General features: G+C 37.7%; 2 protein-coding genes across 5 annotated transcripts; one reads left to right on the top strand and one right to left on the bottom strand.

The window, feature by feature from the left end:
• Positions 1-947: 947 nt before the first annotated feature.
• Positions 948-12,511, bottom strand: LOC117289537 (poly [ADP-ribose] polymerase 2-like). Of its 3 annotated transcripts, none has more exons than XM_033770683.1 (16): positions 12,337-12,511; positions 11,388-11,650; positions 10,495-10,701; positions 9,405-9,611; positions 8,731-8,855; positions 7,845-7,941; positions 7,309-7,487; positions 6,593-6,664; positions 5,784-6,007; positions 5,387-5,450; positions 4,653-4,787; positions 4,066-4,190; positions 3,865-3,964; positions 3,405-3,503; positions 2,619-2,743; positions 948-2,166 (listed from the first exon to the last, which is right to left on the bottom strand). In XM_033770683.1, exons 2-16 carry the CDS (start codon positions 11,626-11,628, stop codon positions 2,013-2,015), a joined length of 2,154 nt encoding a protein of 717 aa, XP_033626574.1. In that variant the 5' UTR covers positions 11,629-11,650; positions 12,337-12,511; the 3' UTR covers positions 948-2,012. The 3 variants fall into 3 exon arrangements, with proteins under 3 accessions (XP_033626574.1, XP_033626575.1, XP_033626573.1); XM_033770684.1 differs by having other exon boundaries at positions 12,341-12,511; XM_033770682.1 differs by having other exon boundaries at positions 11,388-11,630; positions 12,467-12,497.
• Positions 12,512-12,663: 152 nt separating this feature from the next.
• On the top strand, positions 12,664-27,303 carry LOC117289367 (lysophosphatidylcholine acyltransferase 2-like). Of its 2 annotated transcripts, none has more exons than XM_033770465.1 (11): positions 12,664-12,926; positions 14,043-14,188; positions 19,728-19,948; positions 22,065-22,238; positions 22,496-22,589; positions 22,923-23,060; positions 23,466-23,591; positions 23,873-24,020; positions 24,654-24,752; positions 25,224-25,362; positions 25,985-27,303. In XM_033770465.1, the coding sequence occupies exons 1-11, from the start codon at positions 12,801-12,803 to the stop codon at positions 26,194-26,196; spliced, it is 1,623 nt and encodes a 540-aa protein (XP_033626356.1). In that variant the 5' UTR covers positions 12,664-12,800; the 3' UTR covers positions 26,197-27,303. The 2 variants fall into 2 exon arrangements, with proteins under 2 accessions (XP_033626356.1, XP_033626357.1); XM_033770466.1 differs by lacking the exon at positions 19,728-19,948 and adding an exon at positions 16,883-17,103.
• Positions 27,304-27,930: the final 627 nt, after the last annotated feature.

Genomic DNA, 27,930 nt, shown 5'->3' with positions numbered 1-27,930 from the left:
TAACTTTTAATAAAAAATATCTGAATACATTCATGGTATGAATTTTCCATCTATAAAGTTTCAATTGCTCTTCAGAAACATTTGTTAGTTGACCTTTGATCAATCGTTGCCCTTCAATCAATAGGCCATATTTTTGACCGCGTGAGGGCGCTCTTAATCACTTCCGGGGGTATATTCATTCATACCCAAAAAAATAATAAAGATTGGAACACATTACCACCACAGACTTATCCATCACAATAAGACTTTTAAAGGAGCCGTTATAATCCACCTCTAAAGCAAATTGAAACTCCGCGCAACAAAAGTGACAGAACGCCTATTAATCTATGCAGGGCGAATCACGCATACCCGGAAGTGATAAAAAATACTTTTTATAGCACCCTCGCACGGTCAAAAATAAGGCACATTGACCCTTTCATAACGGGCTTAAATAACCGAGTATTTAAACATTCTCATGATACACTTGACTCTTGTTATAACAAGATTGCTCGGGCTGGCCAAATTTAACAGGAATGTTGTTATGAGAGGACAACAAAATAAAGATACACAAAGCATATATAATCTATACAGTGAAGACAATCGGTAGATTTCAATGGCTTTTCCAGGTATCATACTGATCGAAACGTCGAGTTGAGACATTCAGTTCTTTTTAGAGCCACCCCAACTCATTAGAGATAGTCATTACATGGTGCTCCTGCAAACTTTTCCATATCGTATTCCCTACTTTTTTTCCAAATCCTTCTTTTACTTTGTAGTTTACAAATGTATGCAATATTATACATTGGCTGTTCCTTTACACTTCTGTGCAGGTGTGCAACAGTTGCTTCACCAAAGAAAGAGGAAATTACAAGTTTCAATGATTGGTATAGAATTTTTCAGTATTGAATAGTAAAACTGACATCCGAGGAAAAGTTGCATGCCTGTATGTAGGCGTAAAAATTTCTGAACAAAGTTTTGATTTGAGTCCACCTAACTGGTCAGACAACCAAACAGCAAAGATACTGAGCATTAGCTTAATCAAGTCTGAGTATTTCAAACTTCTTTGTATCATACACTATTAAAGGAAATAATTTGCAGATGACTTTCCATTCAACCAGAAAGTCTAAAATCGCATGAACTCATCTGTTATAATGTAAAGAAAAGATTCTAGCAATTAGTTCTTAAAATATTTACATTTGATTTAACATAACCTTCATTTACAACTTGAACCTCTCTATTGCAGCATACACGACCTCACCATCCAATCTCTCAATTGAAAATAAGTATTTCATTAGAAAATGTGACCAATAAAGCAAAAGGTGTAAACATGTACACCATGTACTTGTTTTGGCCAAAATAAGTAACAGTCATTCAAAAGGAGGGTATACCTTGGGTAATTACAGACAGCTATTGATACTATAAAACATTGTTAGAAACGACCCCCATTGAACTAATGTAAGAAGTTTTAGAGAAAGACGTATTTTTCCACCCCAAAAATTGAATCTGAGAAAGGCTTCAATTTCACTTTCAACCCCATGCAATGGTACTGGGTTCATATCCAACCCAAGTGGTTTTTAACTTTGCAGGCAATGGTAAGAGTCAGGTACACGTTTACACATTTTAACTGATAACCATTTCATGACATCACCAATCTCAAGACTCATCTTAATTTAAATCTTAAGACTCATCTGAACTAAAATCTCAAGACTCATCTGAACTAAAATCTCAAGACTCATCTAAACTCAAATCTCAAGACTCGTCTAAACTCAAATCTCAAGACTCATCTGAACTCAAATCTCAAGACTCATCTGAACTCAAATCTCAAGACTCATCTGAACTCAAGACTCATCTGAACTCAAATCTCAAGACTCATCTGAACTCAAATCTTTTTCATTACATTCTGGTCTTGTGAAATAAATGCTGGTCCAGTAACCATTGAATCCTACAAGCCATGTGGTATCATTGTGGATTCACCCCTAAATTTGAGCCCTGAAAGGCACTTCATACTTTATACATCATTATTCAGTATCCCCTCAGTTGAAGTTAAACTTCACCCACACTAGGTAGCGCATCCGAATCTGGTTTGTGTTGTAGACGATAAACTCGTTGTAGTTGAGTGTGTAGCCGTTAGGGTTATCCACGCCGGTGTCGGTCCCCTTGCCCAGCGGAACAACGGTGCCATCTGGCCTGTAAGTTTAAGAAAAAACAACTTTCATGAGTAAATGTATTGGTTCTCCCACATCTTAGACTGAAATTTATTCATTGTCTTCTCAACAAAAAATTGGTGTGATGTTTCCAATAGGATGCTTTGGCGACTATACACTTCAGATTCGGATACTATAGGCAAGTATCTCCAGGTGATCAGAACACTTTAATGATCAGCAAACTTAACTTACATTTACTAATAATGTTTTCAAACAGAAGTATTTTTTATACATGTAATGTTAAGTCAAGCTATTGAATGTGCATTTTCAATCGCCACTTTATGAATTTGAGGATTATTTTGCTATGTATTACAAGATAAACTATTTGCTTTCATGCATTTTTAATGAAAAAAGTATTCACCAAGGAGATGTTAATTTATGAATAAACAGTCATGACAATAATTTTGGGCAGGTTTGGAAGGGTGGAAAACTTACATGGTGAAGTCGGAGGCCGGGTTTGGTGCAATTTTACCGAGTCCTTTGACGCTGTGTTTCCCAGCAGGGAGTTTATCCGCTTTGTAATCAGCTGCTAGGAGGGTGTTGGCTGTTCCAAGGCCAACCTACATGTAGAATGATAAAAGTATAATCAGAAAGTAAATATTGACCCCCTTGCATGCACGTCACTCGCGGCGACTGTGCCACGTTCACCATTTTTGGTGGGCAACAGGTTTATGTGTAAACGCTGCGTCGCCTAAAATGCACACTTCACTGAATAACACGCGTTGACATAAACCACCAAAATGGCGAATTCAAGATTATTCTGATGATGACGTCAGGTGAATAGGGTCAATAGAAAAACGGTTGTATAAATTGTAACAGCAATATTTAGCTCAGTAACGGTTGGGTGTCATGGCCTAGCGGTTCACAGCATCAAATTCAAGTTCTGGCGGTTAAGTCATTGAATGTGGGTTTGAATCCCGGTCATGACACTTGTGTCCTTATAATTGCTTCTCTTCACCCAGGGGTATAAATGGGTACCTGCACGGGCAGATGTTTATATTAAATAGGAAACAGCCTTTGGAGCGCCACTCAGGGCTGTATACTCCCCACCAGGAGCTAAGCAAGATGACGGAGTGTTATTGGCACAATGACCAGGGCACTAATGTAAAGCGCATTGATACAGTTATTGTAAAAATACACTTTATAAGAACTAGGTATTATTAACGGTTCAAGGGCTAGATTAGTGGAAGGGGAAGAGGATTGAAAATCAAACTTTCTCACCTGGCTCAACAGTAGAAGACCAGTATTCTTTGACCTCGTTGCAAAGCAGTAATTGGCCGACTTGGATGACATGTCCGCAAAGTAAACTCCTTTACCAAACTATATGAAAAGGAAGGATATAAACCAAATAACAAACAATGTTCAATTGACAATTGATTCCCTTGGTTAGTACAGATTGGACTGGGAGTTATAAACTATGAGTTCAAGAATTCAACTGAAAATTTCAAACTTTTTAAAATAACAAAGCAGAAACACAAGTGATACAATAAAAATGCTTCATAAATTGTTACCACAGAGTACCTTTGTTGCCATTCTTCTACTCAAGACAGCATTATCAAAATCAGTCTGCAAGTAAAATATAGTCTGGCTCTATTTGATGAAATCAGATTTGAATTGTCGTTGTCATTGAGTAAACAGGTTATCAGACAAAGATAGCCACCAATCTCAAATAGATACATACCATATAGCCGGTAACCGGTGCTTCAGGTGGTGCAATACGTAATCCTTGACCCAGGATACCAGCCCAGTTCGTCAGTCGAGAGCCATGCCACAGTAACATGCTGTGACACAAAAAAGAGCCAAAATTAGCAATTACAGTTCCCAATAAAGTGTGTGGTTGATTTAATAAATAAAAACAATATCAAATGAAATGGCAACTTACTTATTTCCGACATCGTTGAAATTTTCTGCCTCTCCCTCCTTATCAATCTCAAAGACATCGCTGACTTGCATCTTAAACTGATTGTGAGTCTTGGCATGGGTGTTCTGGACGTATTGCTGTATCATCTAGAAATTAAAAATGCATCCACAATCAGTCTCTGCAAATTGCTTTGCAAGTTTGTAAACGCTTACCATAACCCAAAGAATATACATTTGAACGATTGTTTTCTTTAGAAAGTATACTCTTTCCTAATTCTGCATTCTGAAGGATTTTACATTTCAGGCAAAAGTCATTCAGCCCCTTCATCTCTTGGATAATATTTAGCGAACTAAAATTTCAACTAATGTGTTTTGGTTTAAAAGATGGAAGCGTCAAACTGAGATATAATTTATTTGTTCTGATGAATACCTTTAAAAAGAATGGTTGTAAAATTAGCTGAGTAACATGCCTGTAAATGTTTTCCACAGAACCCGGGAAAGTGCTGAGTATACAGTGCTAACACACATCGGTGTTTATGGGTTAAACCAAAAAATTAATACTCTTTATCCCCAATGCAAGTTGAACATCTATTAAATTTATTAAATTACCTTAAAATCAGGATGCGTCTTCTCAAGCGATTTCATGGTGCATTTCAAGGAGTGATACTGGCTGTCAATTGGATGTTCATCTACGTTTCTATTCTCCTTCAAGATTGTCATGGCAACTTGAATATCACCAAGAGCCTGGGTAAACAATAAAAAAAACTAATTTGTTAATCGTATATTTATTCTAATGCTTTTATTTTTACGTAACTGCACCTGGTTGGTTGAAGAAGGGTGCCCTGCCGATTTGAAAAAAGGATCCACAGAAAAGACCAGGGAAATTGTATTATTATTACACATTTCTGGTAATGAAACCAGGGATGTCGCACAAGTGAACTTAATCACGGTAACTCCCAAGCCTGAGGAAACCTGTAAATGAAGGTGTTTGCTATGTGAACCAGAAACACCTGGGTTAACCTACTCTTCATGAAAGTGTTCTAGGTTCTTTTACAGGCACTACACAGGACCTATGGCTTAATGTCCCATCCGAAGGACAAAGCAATTGCTCAAGGATACAAGTGCCATGACCAGGATACAAACCTACGCTCTGCTGTGCTTTCCAAAAACGCCCTCTATCGATGACAAAGTCGCTATGTGTTTAGTAAGTATATGTAGCCCTAACTCATTAAGAATGTCTTGTACCAAGACTACAGAAACACCAGAGCTGATGAGCACTACAAGGATTTCAAATACTTTGTGTATTCTGATAGTTTTTATTAATGAAATATCAGGAACTGTACCTCAAGCAGAGCTATCTTAGCTCGTAATTCATCCTTTGATCTTATCACTGGTGGTCGGCGCATTCTGCAAAAGGAAAACAAAAACCAACTGTAATTATTTTAAGAAGATCTCATGTTTAGTCTAATCCACTACAGATTATTTTTTATATATTTTTGTATTATTTTTATGACAGATTGAAGGTGAGGACTACAGTTACGCTATCAACCCAACTCAACTGCCACCAGGGGCACATTGCTGCCTTATACTCATGGGGCCGAAACAGGGTTGCCCCTTCATAGTCCGTAAGGAATTCCATGCTCCCATAAGTGCCGATTATTTGCTTAGGGTAAGCAGAGGCATAAAATTGGGCCCAGTTTCATGTCTGTGGCTTGGTTAGAGACAGCAGTCTATACTCACCCAAAGTTGTGCGGGATCCTGGTGTAGAACTCATCACAAGCTTTAATGAGTTTCTCTCCGACCGTGTTTTTATTGATGCACTGCTCAATCTTCTTGAGCGCTGAGTAACCGGCCTTGATCTGATCCTGGGTGAGTTTTCCCAATGGAGCTTTCTGAGCGTCGTATTTCATCTCAACGACCATGTCCTCCATTGCTTGGATGTTGCAGATCAGTTGAATCAAATCCTGTACCAAACAAAAACGCCAAACTTGTCTTCATAAATGGGAGATACCATTTTTTGGCATTTCAAAACTTGTGCTTAAAGTAAATGCTATTTTAGGAGATAAAACGTTTTTCTACTGACTGGATGTCTGAAAATAATAATAATAATAGTGGCTTCATATACAGCGCTCATATCCGTCACTCAGTTACGCTCAAGGCACTTCAACATCCAGTATTTACCTGCAAGGTATTGTGGAGCTAAGTTTTTGAAGTTTGATACCAACTCCTTTTTTTCCAACAAGTTCATTTATGCGAAACTAGAAAACACATGGGACGACCGGCTTTACGCCCTATCTGAGGGACGCAGAAATAGTGGTTAAGTGTCTTGTTTAAGGACACTAGTGTCAAGGACGGGACTCGAACCCACACTCTGCTGATCAGAAACACCAGAGCTTGAGTCTGGTACCTGGATCCGCTCGGCCACGACAAGCCAATAATGGACATTTGAGATTCTAACCCCTTTTTTTCAAGCAAGGTACTTTGTGTAGTTGGCAAAGCTTTGAATGATTTCCATACTATAGTGAACTGCCAAATTACGAGATTTATACCTGAACTTTTTTATCCAGCTTGGATGCCACTTTCTCTTTCTTGACTTTTCCAGCATCTGGCTCGTCCTTTGCCTGAGAAGCAAATACAATATATCATGTTGTGAATGCATTACACAATAGTCAACCCTTCTGCGTTCTGACCATTCAGTATCATCTATTGTGATTTTTAATGATAGATGCACAATGCCAGACTACAAAATGATATATTTTGCGTATTTTGTTGTTGTGTACTTTTCAAATTTGTCTGCGTAATTTTCTCATGATATTTGTTACTGTTATAACAGTAACAAATATCATGAGAAAATTACATGTTATGCGCCCTTGAACAGGCTGGTCCTGGTGAGAGCGCACTTTAAATTCAATAAATTATTATTATTAATAATATCATGTGGAATGCATAACACAGTTGTCAACCCTTATACTGTCTGATCATTCATCATTAGTGCTGGGCGAATAGTGAAATTTTGGTATTCGGTTTCCGCTGACCAGCCGCTAGAGTTCGTTGTTCAATTGTGAATGAGATGTTATGGGCGGTTTATAAATAGGTATTCGCGCCCATTGCGGATATCCGGTTAAGAAAAAAAAGGCATTCGCGGTTACGGATAGGAAAACCTCTTCGCCATTAACCAGATATTTGAATTATTCGCCCAGGCCTATTCATCATCCATTGTGGTTTTGAATTATAGATGCACAATAAACAGTCAGAGTATCATTACCTTGGTATCTACAGTGTAATCCATCTTCAGCATATCATACTTCCCAGGAACTTTTTCAAAGCTATTTTTTAGAGACCACTCATTCCGCGTCTTGTCCCAGTATTTCTTTTCAAAGACGCTCTTAGCTTCTAACAGATCATGTCCGCAGGGCACCAGGGAGTTCTGACCGACCTTCCCAACTGCAATGAATATGAGATTGCTTTATGATGTTTTCCAATTTGAACGAGATACACAGGTACTGTTTTATTTTTTGAGAAAATAAAATTAGCTGTTGCAAACTGCTTACCAACCGAAGGAACCTATGGTATAAAATGCAAATAATAGTTAATGGCCTGACGTTTTGGACCCTAGCAGAGTCTTTCTTGAAGCCTAAATGACTGCCTTTTTTTTTTACAAAATTTGTTTAGGATAGCTTGAAGAAAGTTGGTTCAACCAAATCACAATGTTATAATGGGAATGAATAGCTTTAAGTTCTCTAAAAGATTCAGAATTAACCAGATTGAAATAAATTGAATTTAATTTATAAAATGCCATACCTCTACCCCAGCGGAACCAGACATAATAAATCTTCTTTGCATTTTCTTCCAGCAGTTGAATGATGTAGTATTTGTTGTTGTTGTTCATCAGATTCGTCTGAAAGAGTAACACAGAGCAGGGGAAGAAATAAGATAAGAACCAACAAGATTCTGGAAGACTCCTAAACGATAGATAAAAACATAGAATATTAATGCAATATTGCAATATAGCATTAGTTGGTGAATGCATCTAAATATTAACAGTACCCATATATACACAGCTAATTTTGTGCAGTTGTGACGACACAACCTATATGCAGCTGAACAGTTTCAAATGGTTGTTCAACTCCCTGGGAAATGTTAACAAGAGCAGCATACTTATATTTGGTATCACCCTTACACCGAAGTGTACTTTCCCGATCCTGTGAAGAAAAAAAACTACAGGCATATTACTGGGTTGGGGTTCAAACCCACAACTTTTGCCACTCATAGAGCAGGGCCCAATTTCATGGCTCTGCTTACCGTAAGCACAGAATCTGCGCTTACCGACGCAGGGAATTCTGTGCTTACGGCAAGCGTATTTCACGGGTTAGCAGCGAATTGCGGCTTCTGTGCGTGCGTACTCCCTGTTACTAGGCATTCTACGCTTACAAGGCTAGCACAGAAATTCGGCGCTTACACGTAAGTGGGGAATCGTAATCGTAAGCGCAGAATTCGGCGAAAAGCAGAGCCATGAAAGTGGGCCCAGATGTCTTACCAACTAGACCACCAAGCTTGCTCGGTAGCTAGAGGCAGTTCGAATCAAATATTTTAGCAGCCAGTAGGATGATTTAAAAAGAAATTACCAAATTCGCGTTGTTCTATGAAAGAAAAAAAGAGTAATTCTTATTAAGAAACTGGTACTTACTTGGTTAAGCATTGCATCATACACTTCATTGCCTTCTATGTATACATGTGCTTTGTCGGCCATAGCATGGCATTCACTGTCAACTGGGGCTTTATGACCAGATGCGATCCGCACAGTTTTTATATCTGTACATTAACAAAAAACAAAGAGGGTTTTTAACCAAAGTTTTTTTAAACTTAGTTAAAAGGGAAGTTATTATTAACGACAATACAATTTTACTTGGTAAGATGTACAGCAATTTTTTTATAGTATTTTGAGAATCATTTCAGTTTGAAATATAATCATTGTAACATAACAGTTTTTCCCCAAAAATATGAATCAGATAGTAACCTCTCTAAAAGTGTTAACTCCACTTACGGATTTTTCTTCCCGCATCATTATATCATTAATCATTATTGCTCAGGATTTTTCACGATATCTCAAAAACAAGACTACATTTGAAATTAAGTTTTCACAGGTTATTTTAATTTTATACATTTATATCTATATAGGATTAAAACAATCAAACGGTTCCAAAAACACAAAGGTATACTTTCTATTTTAAACAACAGGAATCAAGTGTCAATGTTTTTACTGTATGAGAGCATTTGAATTACCCTTTTTGGGATCTAATAAAAATTATTGTATTGTATTGTATTTTTAAAATGGATGTGTTACAGGGAGAATAGTCTCACCTGGTCCTCCGCTTGGTCCTTGACTCTTTGTCTTCTTGGCAGACTTGGCTGGTTTGACTTCGACCTCTTCCTCCTCCTCCATGGGTTCTGTCTTCACACCATTGCTCTTTGTTGTTGCCTTTGTGCGAGTCCGCTTCGCTGGTTGGCTTTTAGTCCGCTTCGCTGGTTGGCTTTTAGCAGCTGGTTGAGGGGGTGGAACTTCATAATCTACAAGTAAAAGTAAACATTAGGGGTCTTGTTAAAAATTAATCAAGGACAGGTAGTTGGATAACAATTCTCTGCAATGTCAAATTGTTGTTGGATTCCCGTCAGACTGTATTTCTACGAGAGACAAGAGCCCAATTTCATGGCTCTGCTTACCGTAAGTACAGAATCGGCGCTTACGAAAGCAGGGAATTCTGTGTACTCCGCGCTACAAGGCATTCTACGCTTACAAGGCTAGCACAACAATTCAGAGCTTTCACGTAAGCAGGGATCGTGATCGTAAGCGCAGAATTTGGCGGTAAGCAGAGCCATGAATTTTGGCCCAGGTTGTACTCACTGAAAGGGCTCATCAAAGCTATCAGATGCACTAGAAACACATGCCAATGGTGTCAACACTGTCATCCGACTCTCTATCAGATGCACTAGAAACACATGCCAATGGTGTCAACACTGTCATCCGACTCTACTTTTGACTCTAGTTTTAGCTATTGTAACCAACCGACTCTGCATTCCGCAAATTCGTTCGATTACTTACTGAATAGAGACAAAACATATTGGAATGTCCGGTGCCCCGCCCTGGGCACTCCTTAGTTTGTAAAATGCCATTGCGTACAAAAGCATTACAGCAAAGAGGGTCCCCCCTCCCCCGTAGTATTCTTCAAGTTGTTTTCTTCCCAAGTTTTCTTAGTCTTTTTGAGAAATGGTGGACACTATAGGAATGCACCATTTAGTTTAGGTGTTTACAGACAAATGTACGAAAGTGCTGCAGTAACTGTGTCCACCCTACTTCAAAATGACTTATATAGGCATCAGGTTTCACAAACAAAGATTTGTTGAGAATGTAAATTACTAAAAAATAACCAAAGGAGGGTATTTTCAAACCTACCAATTTTGTGCCTCTCCACTTTTCTGATCACTTGAGTTGTTACATTGCTTTGTTCCATCGACTGTAGATCTATCTTGTACGCACGGTGTGCTGCAACGATGTCAACACTGTCTTCTGAGTACTGTTTAGCTGCTTCAAGTAAAACGGAATGTTCCACACTGTAAGGATTCCAACGATTCTTCTCATCCTGCCACTGCCAAACAAAATCTACAACAAAAATAAACATAATAATAACAATAATAATAGCACATCATTTGTAGGGCGCACTTTCTAAGATGTTTCCAATCTGAAAAGATGTGTTTAAAGAGATTTTTGGAAGTAGGAAATGTCCTCCAAGATATTTAGGCATGGAGAGTTCCAGAGTCGAGGGGCAATGTTGGAGAAGGCCCTATCGCCATAAGTGGCAAGGCGAGTCCGGGGAAGTCAAAGGGTCAAGTCAAAGAGCATGCTGCCAATTAACCTTGAACCAGGCCTGACATGCTGGTGCTGAGTGTAATGAGAATTATTATCATGCAAGTCAAGTTTTCATCAGCTATTTATTTTTTCATTTCTTTTAATTGTTTTACTTATATGCAGCGAGGTATTTTAATTACACTGATTTTCCATCTTGCTCGAAGCTTGCCAGTAATCTTAGGTCGGTAGAAAGTCAAAGGCTTATTTGAACCATCTCGTCAAAGACTTAAATGTATAACACTACAGAGGGGTATTTGCTACAGACATACAGTTCAAAGTGAGAAGCTCGAGATAAACACTTATAATAAGATTCTTCTCGTATTTGTAAAGTTGGTTTTGAATTGGGTAATAGGAGACGAGACAATCTCAATTTATAAGTTCTTCCAATGGTCTGACTAAAGGCGCAACATCGTAAACATTTGATGAGGTAAATTTCTCACAATCTCCGCTGTCGTCCTTGACGGCACATCGAATCCTCCTTTCCCATCCCGTCGTACAATTCCTCTGAACCATCTTATCTAGTTTGATCTCAAGCAGGACTGAGTTTACTGTTAGTTTGACGCTACTCTTGCTGGTGTCGTTGTGGGTCTCGTTTATTGAATTGTTGTTTTCCTCCGAAAAGGCCATCCATTGGCGTCTGTCGCCCTCAAACTCCCAGCCAAGCTCCATGTTGGTTGCCATTACTAAAAGATTTACGAAAAACCTGCAATGTGAAGAACGTGTGGGGGATATTACACAATTACAAAACATGAAAACATGAGAGCCTATAATAATAAATTTAATCAAATAATAATCATGAATGAAATATGTATTGACAGTTAGGTCATGGTAAATAAAATTGTTATGTGTTGTTAAAAAGTTAATGTGTTGTTATGACAACTTGATCATAGATAAATTTGTCTATGAAAGCTTTGGGTGGGCGGTTGGGGTAATCATTATGGCAACAACAGACAGCGCATGCCTATGAATCATGATGGTTTATCGCGAATAGCAAAATATCAAAAGAGAGCGCTGTTGAACCCACACCATGATATATAGGCCATGCGTGCGCACATCGTGCATGACAACATACACCACGTACACCACCGCAGCATTAAATGCCCCTTCCCCGCCGCGCCTACCAATAATATAGCGCATTGCGGTTCTGTATTGCGATTCGGATAAACCTTAAACCATTTATCTTCGTGGAAACTAGTCGGGAGGAATGTTACGTTATCGCAACTACATGGAAACCACTTTTGCCACATTGCATATCCCACAGACAGCTTGCTTAAAACCATAAACTTGCATACTTATCATAACAAACTACAAAGTAATACTGCAACTGGTTAATGAAGTTTTTCACGGCAAAAATTTAAAAAACAAAAACAAAATCGCCGTATTACCTACCTACCTTGTTGTTCAGTCTCCAGTTAAATTCTCACACTCTAAATTCTAAAGCATGAAAAGACTACACAGTAAGGATAAGTTTAAGTATTTAAAATGAAACAAACTTCCACAAAAAATATTTAAGATTTACTCAACATCGAGTCCTTGGAAATCAAGCGAGAGCTCGGCGCGTCACTTTTTCACATGTTCCAACAAGTTCATGACGTCATTCATAAACTTGCGAAAGTCATTTTTGTTTCTTCTTCTTGTTCTATTCTTCTGGGGAAAAAAGGAACGTAAGAGGGCGCTGTGTGAAAGATTAAAATTATGTTGTGATGAGAGCGAGCGGTACGGATTGTTTCCAGTTGGAACTCTCTTTATTTTTGTATTTTAAGTGAGAGAAAATGCCGTAACTGGCGAAGCTGAAACATTATTAGAATCTTGGCTCATTCAAGGATAGAATTGTAGCAGTTTCTTTCCTCAAAATGGAACAACAGCCGCGAAAACATGTGATGATGGAGCGGATACCACGATCGAAATCTCTGATCATGCCGACGATACGGAATCCATTTGTGCACAAACTCAAATTGACTTTGGCGGATAAGATTAGGGTGAGTATTTACAATGCAATTTTGACTTTTGAGCATTAATCTGAAGGCAAGATAGCTCTTAAAGGATTCTTAAGTTAATTCAATTTTGCTATAGTATTTGCTCAAACTATTTTTAATGATTTTGGCATGGGATCTTCTCGTGTTTGTTGTGTTGTTGTTTTGTTGTAATTTTATTTTTAAAAATAAAAGTAAAACAAAACAAAATAAATAAATAATATTATTATTGTTTTTTAAATTAATGCAACTTGTTTCTTCTTTAAACTTGTATGCACTATTTCTTGGATCAAGTAATATCAAGTAATAAATATATAAATAAATAACAACATAGAAATTAAATAAATTTATCATGTATTTTTTTATTATAGTTACAATAGTATTAGTAGTAGGCCCTAAGATATTACAAACATTTCTATTCTAGCCTAAAAATTGCAGGGTCAGAAGTGCCTTTAAATTTAGAGTTTTTTCCAAGAATTGAAAATTTATCAATATTCAAAGTTGTTAAAATCAAACCAAGAGAAGTATGTACACAAAGAGAAAAATATGCTCTTTAATAACAGAAAGGGTGTGGAAGGTAGCAAATATAAATACTTTGATTGGTTAAACCATGGAGGAATAATTTATTCCTCCATGGTTAAACATTTATTTGTTTTTAACAATCTACAAAATACTACACCTTGACTTGTCATTGGACTCTGAAGGAAGTTGTCTAAACCGGTGAAGGATGAAGGAAACAAAGTGTGGTTGAAATCTGAAAACAGGATAAAGGTTTCGGTTTCATGGTTTTGTTTACGTGGTTTTTGTTAGTAGGGGCTGACAATTAAAGGGAAGGTAGACCTGTATGTTTGGTTATGTCATTCTTAAAATTAATGGCATTAGCAACTATTGGTTAGATTACTTACAAGCCTACAGCAGCTTTTGATATTATATTTAAGCATTTTTAGAAACATTTCACTTTAAAGTAATGTGGGTAAATGTAAAAAAAACTATTCAGTTTTTATGGCTCAAAATTTTAATCTGAGAAGCATTACCGCAGTAACGCTTCTGAAGTTTAGAATTGGATAAAAATAATTTCCAAAAGTGATGTAGAATTTATGGTAAAATTTTTACCCCTAACAGATCTGTTTGATGTCAGTGACGATCGCTCCGCTTCGTGCCGTCATGGCCATTTTATTTCTCTCCGTTGATTGGATATTCTGTCGTCTTATTCTTCTTGGTCAGAAAGATACGGAAGGAGAACAGCAACCACTAATGGGTTGGCGCAGGTCTGTACATTAACCTTTCTGAAGTATCGTGGACACCAGAGTGCATTGTTTAGTTTGGGTGAACAGACAAACTTACCAAAACCTAATAGGCCAAGTTAAAAAAGAAACTTTGTTTAGGGGTTAAACCTTACCACAGAGAAATAATGGGCCTTTACCCAATTTCATTGAGATGCTTTTAGAAGCACACAAAGTACGTGTAGCTAAGCACAAAATATTTATGCTTACCACTTACCAGAAAAAGGTTTCTAGCAAAACAATTAGAGTGAAAATTACTTTTGAATACAATGTAACACGTAAGTATAAGTATCCTGTGTCGCAGCATTTTAATCAAATAATTAACATTTCCTTTTTCGATGATATCCTGTCTGCTACTGTGCAATTAGTTGAGACATGACATGTGTACATTGTGGTGATGTGGATTTAGTCGGATCATGGAGGTAGGATGGTTTGAGACATAGTGTTAGCCAGAGGGCTGTCCGGTTTAAAGGCAGTGGACACTATTGGTAATAACTCAGTTTTAGCATAATACCTGACTTGGTTACGAGTAATGGGGAGAGGTTGGTTACATACAACATTGTGAGAAACGGCTCCCTCTGAAGTGGAGTAGTTTTCAAGAAAGAAGTTATTTTCCACTTATTTCATTTCGAGACCTCAGATTTAGAGTTTGAGGTATCGAAATCAAGCATCTAAAAAAAACACAACTTCGTGTGACAAGGGTGTTTTTTCTTTCATTGTTGTTATCTCGCAACTTTGATGAACGATTGAGCTCAAATTTCCACAGGTTTGTTATTATATATGCATTTAATGTTGAGATACACCAAGTGAGACTGGTCTTTCACAATTATCAATAGTGTCCAGGGTCTTTAAGTTTTGACAACTTATTTTATCTCTAATTTACACTATATTGTATTTTTATGAGAACAATTTGGACATCAATTTGTTATTTTAATTCCCACCAAATTTGGAGGCCCTTTTACAAAATCCTGTCTAAAACCTTTGTTTTGTGGAGGGATAAAGCAGGTTCTTTTGTAGTACATTTTTAGCATATGTGCTAAAAAGGAAAATTAATTAAGCAAAAGACCTGGTTTTATCTCTGTGTACCACAGAGATAAAACCATATAAGTATCAACCTCTGTGTGACCTATTACAGCCACACATAGGGCTTATTCAATGTAGCTCAGTTTGTAGAGCACTGGCGCCTGAATCCGGAGGTCGTTGGTTCAAATCCCGCTCCAGTAAATTCGTCTTTTTTAGTTAATTATTTCAGAGTTACCCATTTTAGTTTTTCCTTGAAATGGTTAATCACTTGCTATTTTGTTATGAAAGTTCTCTCCAGGATTTTTCAAAACTTGTGGGTATTCTAAACTAAGGAATCTGAAATGAACTAAGGTCCTTTGAATGTTTTTTTTATACTTTATAGAGCCACACTGTGCAATCTGGGCATTCAAACAGTTTATCCTATGGACGATTTGTGTATAAATTTGATCTAAAATAAAAAGATGTATTATATATACAAATGTTTGCAATGGTCCACAGTTTGCTGCTTGTTTCGCCCTTTAGGCATGTGAAGAAACTTTTGTTCCAATGTCACACAATCAGTATTATTATTAATATAGATACAGGCAGTTATTGTAATCACTGAACAAATATTTGCTGATAACACATCATACCAGTACTAATACATGTAGTGTGATTGTATAAGTTGTGTGTAATTTATTTGCTCTAAAGCAAATAAATGCGAATTCCAGGTGCCCAGAAAATGCACATTTTGCACAATCCAGAGTTGTGTAATGTGTGTATGTTTATTTACTTAATTGATAGGCCTAAGTCAGAACAATGTTATTTTGTATGCATTGTTATTATTACATCATGTTATTGTTGCATTATGGACAAAACAACAAGTTCAAAAGTTTTTACATATTTTACTTAAAGGAACATTACAGAATTGGTTGTTGCTAACAAAACAGTTGCTGGCAGTGTAAGCACCTTATGTAATCCACCATATACATAAACTGACAAACCTGCAGAAGTTTGAGATCAATCGGCCATCTGGGTCATGAGAGAATAGTGAAAAACCGATTACAAATTTTGCATTGCATCGGTGCCAAAATAACAGCGAATAAAACGCTCACTGAGCGATAAACTCAAAATGCGAAATTAGATTATTTATTTCTCATGAAATATGACATTTCAGACAGAAATATTGCAAGGGATGTTTTCAACTATCATCATCATTAGACCGTGTAAGTTTTATGTAAATCTGTGATCTTCACAATTTTGGTTTCTTACCAATTCTGTTACGTTCCTTTAATATGATTGACCTTGACTTCAACATCGTATTTGAAAGTTTTGTGTTTTGTTAAAAAAATGTATGCAATGTAGATTCACTTTCTTTGTAAAACAACTTTATTGAAGTAAAATAAATTGACCTTTAAAAAGGAACACATGTATGCAGTACGGGTACACAGTTGCCAGGTGCCTCGTATTAAAAGTTTTTTTTGGAAGGAATGCATCATATGTGTGCGCACCACTGACCACATTGTGTTTGTTTCACAGTATTCATACATGTATGTCACTTCATGTGTACATTTCACCCTGTTCATCACTTGTTTTTTCAAAAAAGTAAGTCTGGGGTCAGGGGTTACGCAATAAAACTAAAGTTAAACTTGAGGTCTGTTGATTTTGTTTCCACAGTTTTTTACGCAGGTTCCCGATTGGTTTTGCCTACCGGTTGATGTTTTTTGCGATGGGATTCCACCGCGTTGACGTGCACGGTAGGCAAGCTTCCAAAAAGGAGGCCCCGGTCATGGTGGCTGCCTGCCACACCACTCTTTTCGACGGGCTAATTATTTATCTGATGGACTACCCAACAGTGGTTGTTCAATCCGGGATGAAAGAATACCCATTGCTTGCACGTAGGTTTTGATGATGTGTTTTGGAACGCAGCGTTCATAGTTGCGGTTGCCTGGGTTGCTTGTTGTATGCTGAGGCATGCTTCATTTATATCATTTTTTTCATCTTTCACTTGCCTACATTTGAGCATGTGCTTAGTGCATGTACTCGTTGCTTCATCGGTCAAACGTGTGCGTAATCTTGGCGTGATATCCCATCATGAGACTTTGCCGAGTAGTAAAGTAGAAGTAGAAGTAGAAGTAGTGCATTTTTAGTCATAAAGTCTACCTTTACCATGATGCTGCTCTGTAATTTTACATTATGGACACATTACCAACACTCGGCTAAAGTCTGGAAGAAAGGTTTTTTTTTGGGGGGGGGGATTTCTAAGTACTGTACATGATAAAATCAAATGGTTTTAAAAACCAAAGTTACACTTTCCCTTCACGTGAAAATTTGAGACACATCTCTGAAGGGAATTAGTTTGATACATTGTAGCTGCATCATTATGAAGGGTTTTTTCCCTCTTAGTTTCTGTCTGTCCGTCGGTCGGGCATGCTGTCTGTCTGCCCACCAATAGAGCTTCATATCATACTGTTTGTTGCACCCTGTCACTACTCCATACTAAGCACCAAACTATAGATGTGTAAATCACAAACTTTACATACTGTTAGTGCATGACAAGTTTAGATTACTGATCAAACACTTGACAAACTGATTAAGCATGTCTGGGTATATGGAATCTTTCAAATAAATAAATAAATAAATACAATAGAGTCAAACCGTGCAGGCACACTGCAAAGTCTACTTGTTACATACTGTATTATCTGAGAGAGATTCATCTGATCATTAGTGTCAATGTGTAAGTATACTTCGATACTCTTGAAAGCGAAATGAAAGATAATTCACAGTCAACCTTTTTTTACAAGGAAAATACACAATAAGGAAATTTATCCAATTGAAAAACACTTGAGCTTGTCCCAGTGTATGTTGACTGGCCCCTGGCTAAAATCACATGCATCTGGCCTGTGGTCCAGTGTTGACCTCGAGCCCTGGCTACACAACAACAAAAAGGGTTTACTAAAAAACTCAGAATAGTTCACATGGCTCATGTTGTAAAAGCTCTCAGGGTGAAAAGGGCCTAACAACAATCCAAAACATCACTCATCAAACACTACATATTTATTGCTTTCTGTATTTACCACTAGTAATACCATAAAATAAACTCTTTATTCAGATTATGGAGCTGTAGAGCTCCATGTTCAGATCAACTGCTGAGATAATTGCTTTTGTAAAGGCAGCCTGTTATTTTTATTCAACACTAGTTCAGTTTGTTCACAAATAAAACCTTGTCTGGGTTAATAAAAGTTAATTATGTAGTACAAATATAAGTGGTAGCTCAATCAGTACCATTGTACACAGTATAATGACCATTATCATTAGTGCAGTGGTTCAACACCTGTTCGGCCCCAGAAAATATAAAACATGTTTAGCGTCCCTGCCCGCTTCCTTTTGAGAGGCCTGCCTCTTTTCTTTTTTTAAATAAAAACAAAAAGAGTTTTGAACTCTATCTTTTTTCTTTTTCATAAAAAAATATACATTTTAACATCTCAGATTTTTTTTTTTTTTTAAAGCCCAGGCGACCTCCTTCCTACTTTTCAAAGGGCAGGACTTTTAAAAGCATGTTTTTTTTTTAAATTTTATTTGGCCTAAGTGTTACTTGCATAGATGAATGTCAGAATAAAACATCATTGAATGGTGGACGGTGATCCTGTTGGACCGTAGACCAAGGACATCCCAGCTTTATGGATTAACACTATTTGAACCTTGGACTAAAACACCTGTAGCTTTATCAAATAATACCAGGGGAGATTTATGAGTTTGTGTATAAAGCATTTCAACGCAATATGTTGTAGTCTCAAGGCAATAGTCCTACTTAAAGGATGGAGTAATGCCTTTGTGTACAGAGGATAGCTTCATCTGTTCCTCATATTAATGATAATAATAAAGACATTTGCGAAGCGCCTAATGCAAAAGCCTGTAATTGCATGAAGAGAACAATAAAACATACATTAAGTGAAAGATACAATTACAAATATTAATATGTAAGCAGATTAAAAATAAGCAGCTTCAAACATGAGTTTTTCACAGAGAGTAGCCTGGCGAATATGCACAGGAAGACTATTCCAAAGAAATGTACGTAGGCCTACAGTTGGAGTGTTATACCTTTTAAAATTGATTGAAAATTATGCCTTAATTGTCTACAAAAACCTCGTTCTAAGTTTCTCTTTGCTCAATATGTTGGATTTTTCTACAGTTTTCTACGGCATTCAAGGACCGTGTTTTTGAGTTTGTTTCACTAGTTCCACCCAATATAGCTCTCAGTTGATTTGTCCTAGATGACCTTTGAACCTGATGACCTCAACAATACATTGCATTATTTTGACCTTCAATTTCTTTATTACAGCAGAGTCCCTGTAAGTGACCTTTGAACTTGATGACCTGTAACAAACATTTCATTTGTTGTTTTTTACAACAGATTCAGCCAGCCTCCAAATAATCGTTAACCGTTTTTCCTATTTATAGACCAATGAACTCTGCCAAACATTGCATTGTTTTTGACCGATTCGTAAATCTCCCGTTACAGAACCCTACAAAACCTTGTGATGCGGCTCGGTCGAATACACGTCTTTCTTCTAGGGTTCCACAGGATCAAGGTCAAAGGTCGCCAGGCATCCCCCTCGGAAGCACATATTCTGGTCATTGCACCCCACACTAGCTTCTTCGACCCGTCGGTCGTGTTTGTAGGTCATCAGGTGCTGAGCGGGGTATCACGGATTGAGAATAGGCAAACCCCTCTTTTCAGAAGTAGGTGGCACTGTGTGTGTGTCTGTGTGTTTTGTGTACAAAACCAATGGGGACGTCTGAAAAATAAACCATGTCCAAACAATGGGAGAACAACGAGAAATCCTCGGTCTATATAAACATACCTGCGTGTGTATGTGTGTGTGATACTTAAGTCCACTTCATTCTTCCATGGAATGCGAATGTGACACGAACTTTGACATTGATTGATTCGCAGTAGTTGCAAAAACAGCCATGTGACGTCAAAAATCACTTCGCATTCGCAGGAAGTGTGAACCGGGTTTTATGCTAAATTCATCATCTGCTGTGTGACCCCTGACTCCTCGAGAAAGTTTAGTCTAGAAAAGCTGGAAGAAATAGTTAACAAATAGTTAATGGTCTAGGCTTTTGAATGTAGGAGAGTCTATAGGCTTAATGGCAGCATAACACACACAAACAGGCATACAGGTGTACTGTAACGGAAGCATTGAAGTAGTAAGACAGGGGGAGGTTGGTGGAGGGAAGGGGCAGCGGCTGGTATTCATGTTTCCAGTGAAATCACCCAAATGACATGTGAAAATGTTATGATATTGTTGTCAGAGTGAAAATTAAAGACCACTTGCATCGGTTGCCACCACTGAGGTCATGGAAACATGCCCAGCTTGTATTTACCTAGACTGGTCCCTATCTTAGACAGCCACTGGTCTTAAGCCTGGTTCATACTTCCTGCGAATGCTTCGTGCGAATCGAATTTCACTGCGTCGTAAAGGGAAAGGGAGCACGTAACAATTGTTGTGTCACCAAAGTTCGCAGGACAAAACTGAGCTTTACAGTCTCATTGGATGCAGTGAAGTATGCTTTTCTGTGTTATAATTGGTCCAAGGTGATGTTGTGTCAGCTGGCCCTTTTGACCATCTGCATGCAGCGTTTGTTGTGCCTAATGTTGTGTTCATCATCAAGTGTTGTTTTGTGTGAATTAACTGGTGTCACCATGTACAATGAATGCGAGGTCAAATAGGTACACAATAGACAACATCTGGTTAAAGGCAGTGGACATTATTGGTAATTACTCAAAATAGTTATTAGCATAAAACCTTTCTTGGTGACAAGTAATGGGGAGAGGTTGATAGTATAAAACATTGAGAGAAACGGCTCCCTCTGAAGTGATGTAGTTTTCCAGAAAGAAGTAATTTTCCTCGAATTTCATTTCAAGACCTCAGATTTAGAATTTGAGGTCTCGTAATCAAGCATCTGAAAGCACACAACTTCGTGTCACATGGGTGTTTTGTTCATTCATTATTATTTTGCAACTTCGACGTCTGGTTGAGCTAAAATGTTCACAGGTTTGTTATTTTATGCATACGTTGAGATACACCAAGTGAGAAGACATGAGGCTGATGTCTGGGGTAATAACCAAGATGAGTGCTGACAAAGTGTGCTTGAAAAACTGTTCAAGTCTAAATAAAATAAACTTGTAATGTTGTTGTGACTGCATGCACTTGCAGTGTTTTTTCTGCATTATATTCACATCGTCTAAAGACGATTCACCGTTCATAATGTTACATAATGTAAGGCTTGATGGGAGCTACATTTCAAAAATATCTTACGAATATGATGGAGTTAGACGTATTCAGTGCATGTCTGAGTTACCTAACTTTAATAATATGAATGTGTATGTATTGCCAAGCATGCCCCTCCCCTCCCCATCTCATGCCTGCAGTTATTTGCATGACATGAATTTTGACTGCCTTGTGCATGTGTGTAGAGCTTACTTTACAAAAACCTTGATTTTATAAGACAGTGTTTGGCCAGTGTTACCTCTTGCTAAGGAAGATTTGATATTAAAAGTAGAATCCAAATACTTTTTTTTTTTTTTTTTAACCCACAAACTACTTCCAACACTTTTCCTGGAAATCTTCCTCTGTATTTCAGTATATCTTATGCCCTTGTTTTTCATTATAGAAAATGAAAAGAGACCATGTCTCCTCAAAGGTCACTTTCTCTCAAAAAGTCTGTTCTTTTCCTTAATTTTACGTACTCTTTTTGCCCCCTTTTTTTTGTTTTGTGCATAACCATCGTGAACCTTTAATAATTAGATACATTGTTCTGCCCCCCCTATCCCGTCTCTACTCTAATCCAGCCTTAGTGGACTGCTTACAACCTGTCTACGTATCAAGGACGGATCCCAACTCTAGACTGAAGACAATCAATGAGATCAAACGACGATGTGATCCGGACAGCGACTGGCCTCAGATCACCATCTTTCCAGAGGGCACCTGTACTAATGGATCATGCCTCATCACATTCAAAGGAGGTCAGATTTGGGGCATTCTGTAGATTAAAAATTTTTGTATATAATATTTTGGAATGTTTAAATGCAATTTATGGTGCACTTTGGTTGCAAATGTTTTTGCCTAAAGAAATAAATCAGGCTTGGAATTTCATCTTTGAGAGGGAAAGGCCGTTTTCATTTTGCAAAGGGCACTTCTATTGGAAACCTGAAAAGTATTTGGAACATTTTTGTATATATACCATATTATTCAAAATGGATTGTTTTGTGTTTTGTTTCAGGTGCTTTCTACCCGGGGGTTCCAGTCCAACCTGTGGCAATTCAATACAAGAATTCATTGGACACATTCACCTGGACGTGGGATGGGCCAGGAGCGTAAGTCAAGCCCAATTTTACATATTATGAAAAAACACATAGGTGTCAATCAAATGGGGGACTTTAGGGACGCTTGGTGGCAGAAGACTTACCAGGTAAAATCCATTGTTCTCGATAATACACGCATGCTCAGAACTACGTAAACGATGAGAATTTATCTGGTAAGTCTGCTGCCACCTAGCGTTCCAAAGTCTCCCATTAGTATGGTAATAATTGGAAAAAAAGGCCTGATGTTTGGAGCCTAGTAGAGTCTTTCTCAAAGGCTAAAAAACATATCCCGAAGGCTAAACAAATACATATAAATAATGACCTTGTTTTTTCCTCTGACTGTAGCTTGACGGTTCTTTGGCTTACCCTGTGCAACTTCAGCAATCAACTGGAGGTGAATTTCCTTCCAGTCTACACACCCAGTGAAGAGGAGATAAAAGACTCCAAGCTCTTTGCAAGGAATGTACGAGCAGTCATTGCCAAGTAAGTGGAACACTGCATAATCAATCACACAGCTGACGAAAAGCGTCCAGTGACATTTCATAGTTCATAGAGATGTTGTTCCAGGGAGCGTTTCCTTGACCAATTCAGTATATTACAATCTTTTACCAAGTTTCAGCCAAAATAATAGTAATAATAATTATAATAACCGTATATCCTTAGCACCATGTAATGGTTTACAAGGTGCTGTAAGATGTGGAGCAATTACTGAAGTGCAATTTTAGGGAATACTGTGCTGGGCGGCAAAGTATACTTTGCTCAGAGTGCTGGGCGAAATTAGTTTAGTTCTGGGCGGGCTTGCCCGGCACCGTCGACCATGGCTACAGCACTGCTGCCTATCATTGGTTTTATTACATGTATCTTGGGTCTTGTACCTTGCTTCCTCAGTGCAATAGACAAGCCAGTCACGGACCACACCTTTGAGGATTGCAGACTAATGATGCGAGCTCATGAGATGGGTCTACCCATCGAGGTTGGCCTCGTTGAATTCCAGAAACTTCTCACAAAACTTGGGTAAGAAAAGTCATATTATGTTTGTTTGTTAATACATATAGATCGCTATTGAGTTCTCAGAATTCACAAAAGTTATCACATTGTTAAAATGGGTACGTGAACCTCTCACAAACTGGGGGTAGTTGAATTAAAAATTTGAACACTGATGCCATTCTTTTAATGTTCATTTTCCTTTTGATCTTGACGGGTCGTTGTTGAGGTTTTCAGAATCCAGAAAAGTTACCACCACTGTTTAAAAAAGAGGTTTGCATAAGAGTGACAAGATTTCTTTCATTGTCCAGGGTTAAAATGGATAACTTACAGGAGAGATTGAAGTCTTATGCTAATATCGCTAAGTCTGGAGGCTATATAGGAATTGAGGATCTGGCTCATTATCTGGAACTACCGGTCTCCCCAGCTCTAACGGAGGTCTTCAATCTCTATGACAGGGTAAGGAGGAGTTCTATGTGATTTGAGGCATTGCATGGTGAGGTATCAATATATATGAGGCTTGCGGTAACACCATGTGTGTATCTACTTGCCAGGTAGAGTTTGTTCTTTTGAGAACTGTCTTGCTATATATTCTACTATCGTAGAGTAGATTTTTCAGATTTTTGGGAGACATCTCAGTATGAAAAGAACTGGCAACGTGTTCCTTTAAGACATCGGAGCGTGGGTTTGAATCCCGGTCTAGACACTTGTGTTTTTGAGCAAGATGCTTTACTACATGTATGTACTATCGCTTCTCTTCACTCAGGGGGGATAAATGGGTACCTGTCTCTTCACTCAGGGGGTATAAATGGGTACCTGTCTCTTCACTCAGGGGGTATAAATGGGTACCTGTGAGGGTAGAGGTTGATACTGTGCCTGAAAAAGCCTTTGAAGGGCCACGGCAGCCAAGGGCTGTATTCTCCCAAGTGAGCTGAGAAAGATTAAAGGAATGTTATTGGCCCAATGACCAGGGCACTAATGTAAAGCGCATTGATATGGTTATTGTAAAATGTGCTATATAAGAACTAGTTATTATCATTTTTATTATTTTGAGGCGTTTGATAAGTTTGTTGTAATTTTTGTCTCTTCCAGGATGGGAGTGGAAAGATTGATTTCAGAGAGTATGTGATTGGCTGCTCACTGGTTGCCCAACCTGTCAACAATGATGAGACTTTGCAGCTTGCATTCTCGGTAAATATTCAGTATTTTGAAACTAAAAGTAAACAGGTTCAAATGAGATAAATCCTCTCCTAGTGCTTTTCAAATTCAAACAGTTCAAGTATTAACCTGTGTAGGCATTTTTCTTCTCTGGTCTTTCACTCAAAATTCTGGTCCAGTAAAAAAAGAATTTGAGTTACAAACCCTGCGGTCTTGTGACGTTTTCCCCCAAATTCTAGCCCTGATGTAAATAGACTGACCCTCGTAGTTCTTACAGGCTGGTATAATCTGACATTTTTTGTTTATTCATGTATTTCCACTGCTTATTTTACACTTGGTTACCTGTTCATGTTTGTTGTGTTGTCATTACTTTGAGAAAGACTCTGCTAGGGTTGAAACGTTGGGTCATTAACTAATTTTTTGGCATTTATACCGTAGTTCCTTTTGTTTGTTAAGCAGTTTGCAACAGCTAAATCTATTTTCTCATCTTTATTTTGTCTGTAGATGTTTGGTGGTGATAAGGATTACATCTTACCAGATGATATGTGTAGCATCATGAACACTGCTTTTGGTATGGCTGAGGAAGAGTCGTTAAAACTCTTCAATCAAGCGGATACAGACAACACTGGCACAGTTACATACGGTAGGAAGTTGTTGCTAATAATCATTTTGCAAAAAGGAACCAGACTATTTTGTTCTTCCAGCCTCGGTTTGGTAACATCAATGGGGGAATTCAAGATGGCTGCACCATGATAAAGGTCTATAGCCAATCCTATGCCATAAACCAGTTCACTCAAGCCCATTTCATATTCCATTTTGCGTATGCGATACGAATTTTGATGTCACAAGGAATAATTTGCATCAGTTGAAATGTGCTCAACTCCTGCGAAACATATGCGCAAAAACATGCATGTGACGTAAAATTCGCTTCGCATTCGCAGGAAATATGAGCCCGGATTTGGGGATTAAATCCAAAAGCTCATTTGTTCATTGTTTGCAGTGCCTTTCAGAAAAGTGTAAGCCGAGTCACACTGCAGCGATAAAGAAAAATTATAACGATAACGACGCAAAGAGAACGCATTCTATTGGTTGAATTGCTCTGCACAGAATATGCCCACGCTTACTCAACCAATCGAGGGCATGTATTGATAACGTTTTCGTTCTTGTTATCGAGGCTGGTGTGACTGGGCCTTTACAGCTAGGGGTGAAGAGTGGAAATTTTGAAGTGTGTGCTAATTTTTTCTTCTTGCGTCCGACTATCTCAGATGAATTTAAGGCCTATGTTCAGAAGAAGCCAGAATACGCCAAGTTGTTCACGATGTACCAGCGCCTAGCGACGCTACCGGAGACCATCGAGGCAGATTTCAAGAGTGACCTCTGCCCTCCACAGGGCAATGTGGATTTGGAAAGATCGCAGGCCGAACTGAAGCAAGAGGGCGCCGTTTCTAAGACGCAGGATGAAAAGAAACGAGACTGACACAACGCTGGTTTGGCTCCGATATCGATGTGATGATAAAGTCTTTCCTAAAAACCTTACCTCCTTGATCAGGTTTACTAGGCCATAAATATTTTTCTCTGTAAATGGGATAATTGTCTTGTCTGTTAATCCAAAATTTCATCAAATTTAAGGGATGGTCATAATTTTTCAGCTTTTTGTGGGGATGTACGAAGAGTACTACTTTTCAGGACAATTGTTGAGACTGTTGATAACTTTAGAAGGCCCCTTAAGACATCCTTATTCTTTTCAAATGCCTCTAAATTTCCAATGAGTGTATTTTTGTTACCTTGAAGCATGTTTTTGTACATATTAAGTATATTTACATTTTTATTCCTATTGGCAATATTACCATCTTTTACTGACCGTATTGTTTCGCAAGCTTACCTTCATCTTTCAATTTTGCTTCTTAGTACTTGGAGTTTTATTCTAGAAAATTCAATACTTTTGTTTTTTTGTTTGTTTTTGTTCCATTTGCAGATATCATCGCATTTAAGAGTCAAGCCAAAAGATTTTTTTTTTTTTTTTAACAACTTTTTATTTTTTAATAATAAAATCTTGCCTTTTATTTTAAATTGTAAATTGAGCTGCAAAATAACCCTAACCAGTTACCAAAACCGTAACTGCTTAAAAAAAAAAAATCCAGTATGTTTGATAAAAATGCTCTTCACATTGAGATTAAACCTTGGTGGTAAATATTTGATCCTGATTCTGCTACATCATTTATATGTTCACTCCTTGCAGAAAAAAAAAAATCTTTTTCAAATTTTAGTTTGGATATCCAACTCGCTAGACCTTCTGCATACAATGTAATTTGATTAGGGCGCATTCGTCTGGAGGAAAAAAGAAGGCTGTTCATTGGCCAGTCCTGTGTGCGGACTGTGCTGCGCGTACCAATATGCGTGTTTCATCACTAATTTACCTCTAGGGTGGCAGTTAGATGACGTCAATGCATAAGATATATTCCTATATGTATGTGATTTTTCATTTTAACCGGAAATATAAACCCCAACAAACTTTTATTTATAAACAAACAAAATCAAAATTGTCACTGTTTTTTTTTTAATTTGATGCATATGTTGAGATACACCAAGTAGGAAAACGGGGGTGGATTTCACAAAGAGTTAGGACTAGTCTTATTTCGAGTTAGGACCAGTTACTCGTCCTAACTTAGGACTATCAATGCAATTTGTACATCTCCTAGGACTAGTCCTAAGTTAGGACTAGTCCTAATTCTTTGTGAAATCGACCCCTGGTCTTTGACAATTACCAAAGGTGTCAAGTGCCTTTAAGTTGATCTTTAAAAAATACCTTTTGTTTTTACCTGATGTGATTTTTATTTTTGCTGTGATTTATCTTGATAAGTTTGCTTTTGCTGCATTTAGTCTGCTACGCACAAAACCTGTAGATACACCTTGAAAGAAATGCTGTGACTGATAACATTTTAAGTTTTTTTTTTCTATAATTAATTTAGTTCGCTATCTTTTAGTTTAAAATGCTTTTAAAGGTAGTTTTCTTTCCGCATAAATTAAAAATTTAATCATATTTTCAGTGGATTCTGTTTAAAAACATGATATAAAAGGAGAATTAAGCCTTGAGGTTTTTGAATGGCCAAGTAATGCAATTTATGTAAATTTCCTTCTGGAAAAATAAAAAGCATTTCATCCAAGGATTGTAGGATAATTTATTTAGAAAAAAAAAACATATTGTAGTATA

This window comes from Asterias rubens, chromosome 4, assembly GCF_902459465.1.
Source record: "Asterias rubens chromosome 4, eAstRub1.3, whole genome shotgun sequence".
NCBI lineage: Eukaryota > Metazoa > Echinodermata > Asteroidea > Forcipulatida > Asteriidae > Asterias > Asterias rubens.
Note: the sequence above shows the minus strand (reverse complement) of the source record. Positions and strands in the feature narration are given on the sequence as shown.

Bases quoted from the DNA above. Each gene is read 5' to 3' on its own strand.
- LOC117289537 (XM_033770682.1), bottom strand. The intron at 10,702-11,387 runs GTGAGAAATTTA...TTTTTGTTGTAG, and splicing joins CAAGGACGACAGCGGAGATT to ATTTTGTTTGGCAGTGGCAG. The intron at 9,612-10,494 runs GTAGGTTTGAAA...TTTTACTTGTAG, and splicing joins AGTGGAGAGGCACAAAATTG to ATTATGAAGTTCCACCCCCT.
- LOC117289367 (XM_033770465.1), top strand. From the start codon at position 12,801: ATGGAACAACAGCCGCGAAAACATGTGATGATGGAGCGGATACCACGA. The intron at 23,061-23,465 runs GTAAGTGGAACA...TTGCTTCCTCAG, and splicing joins GTACGAGCAGTCATTGCCAA to TGCAATAGACAAGCCAGTCA. The intron at 24,753-25,223 runs GTAAATATTCAG...TTTTGTCTGTAG, and splicing joins CTTTGCAGCTTGCATTCTCG to ATGTTTGGTGGTGATAAGGA.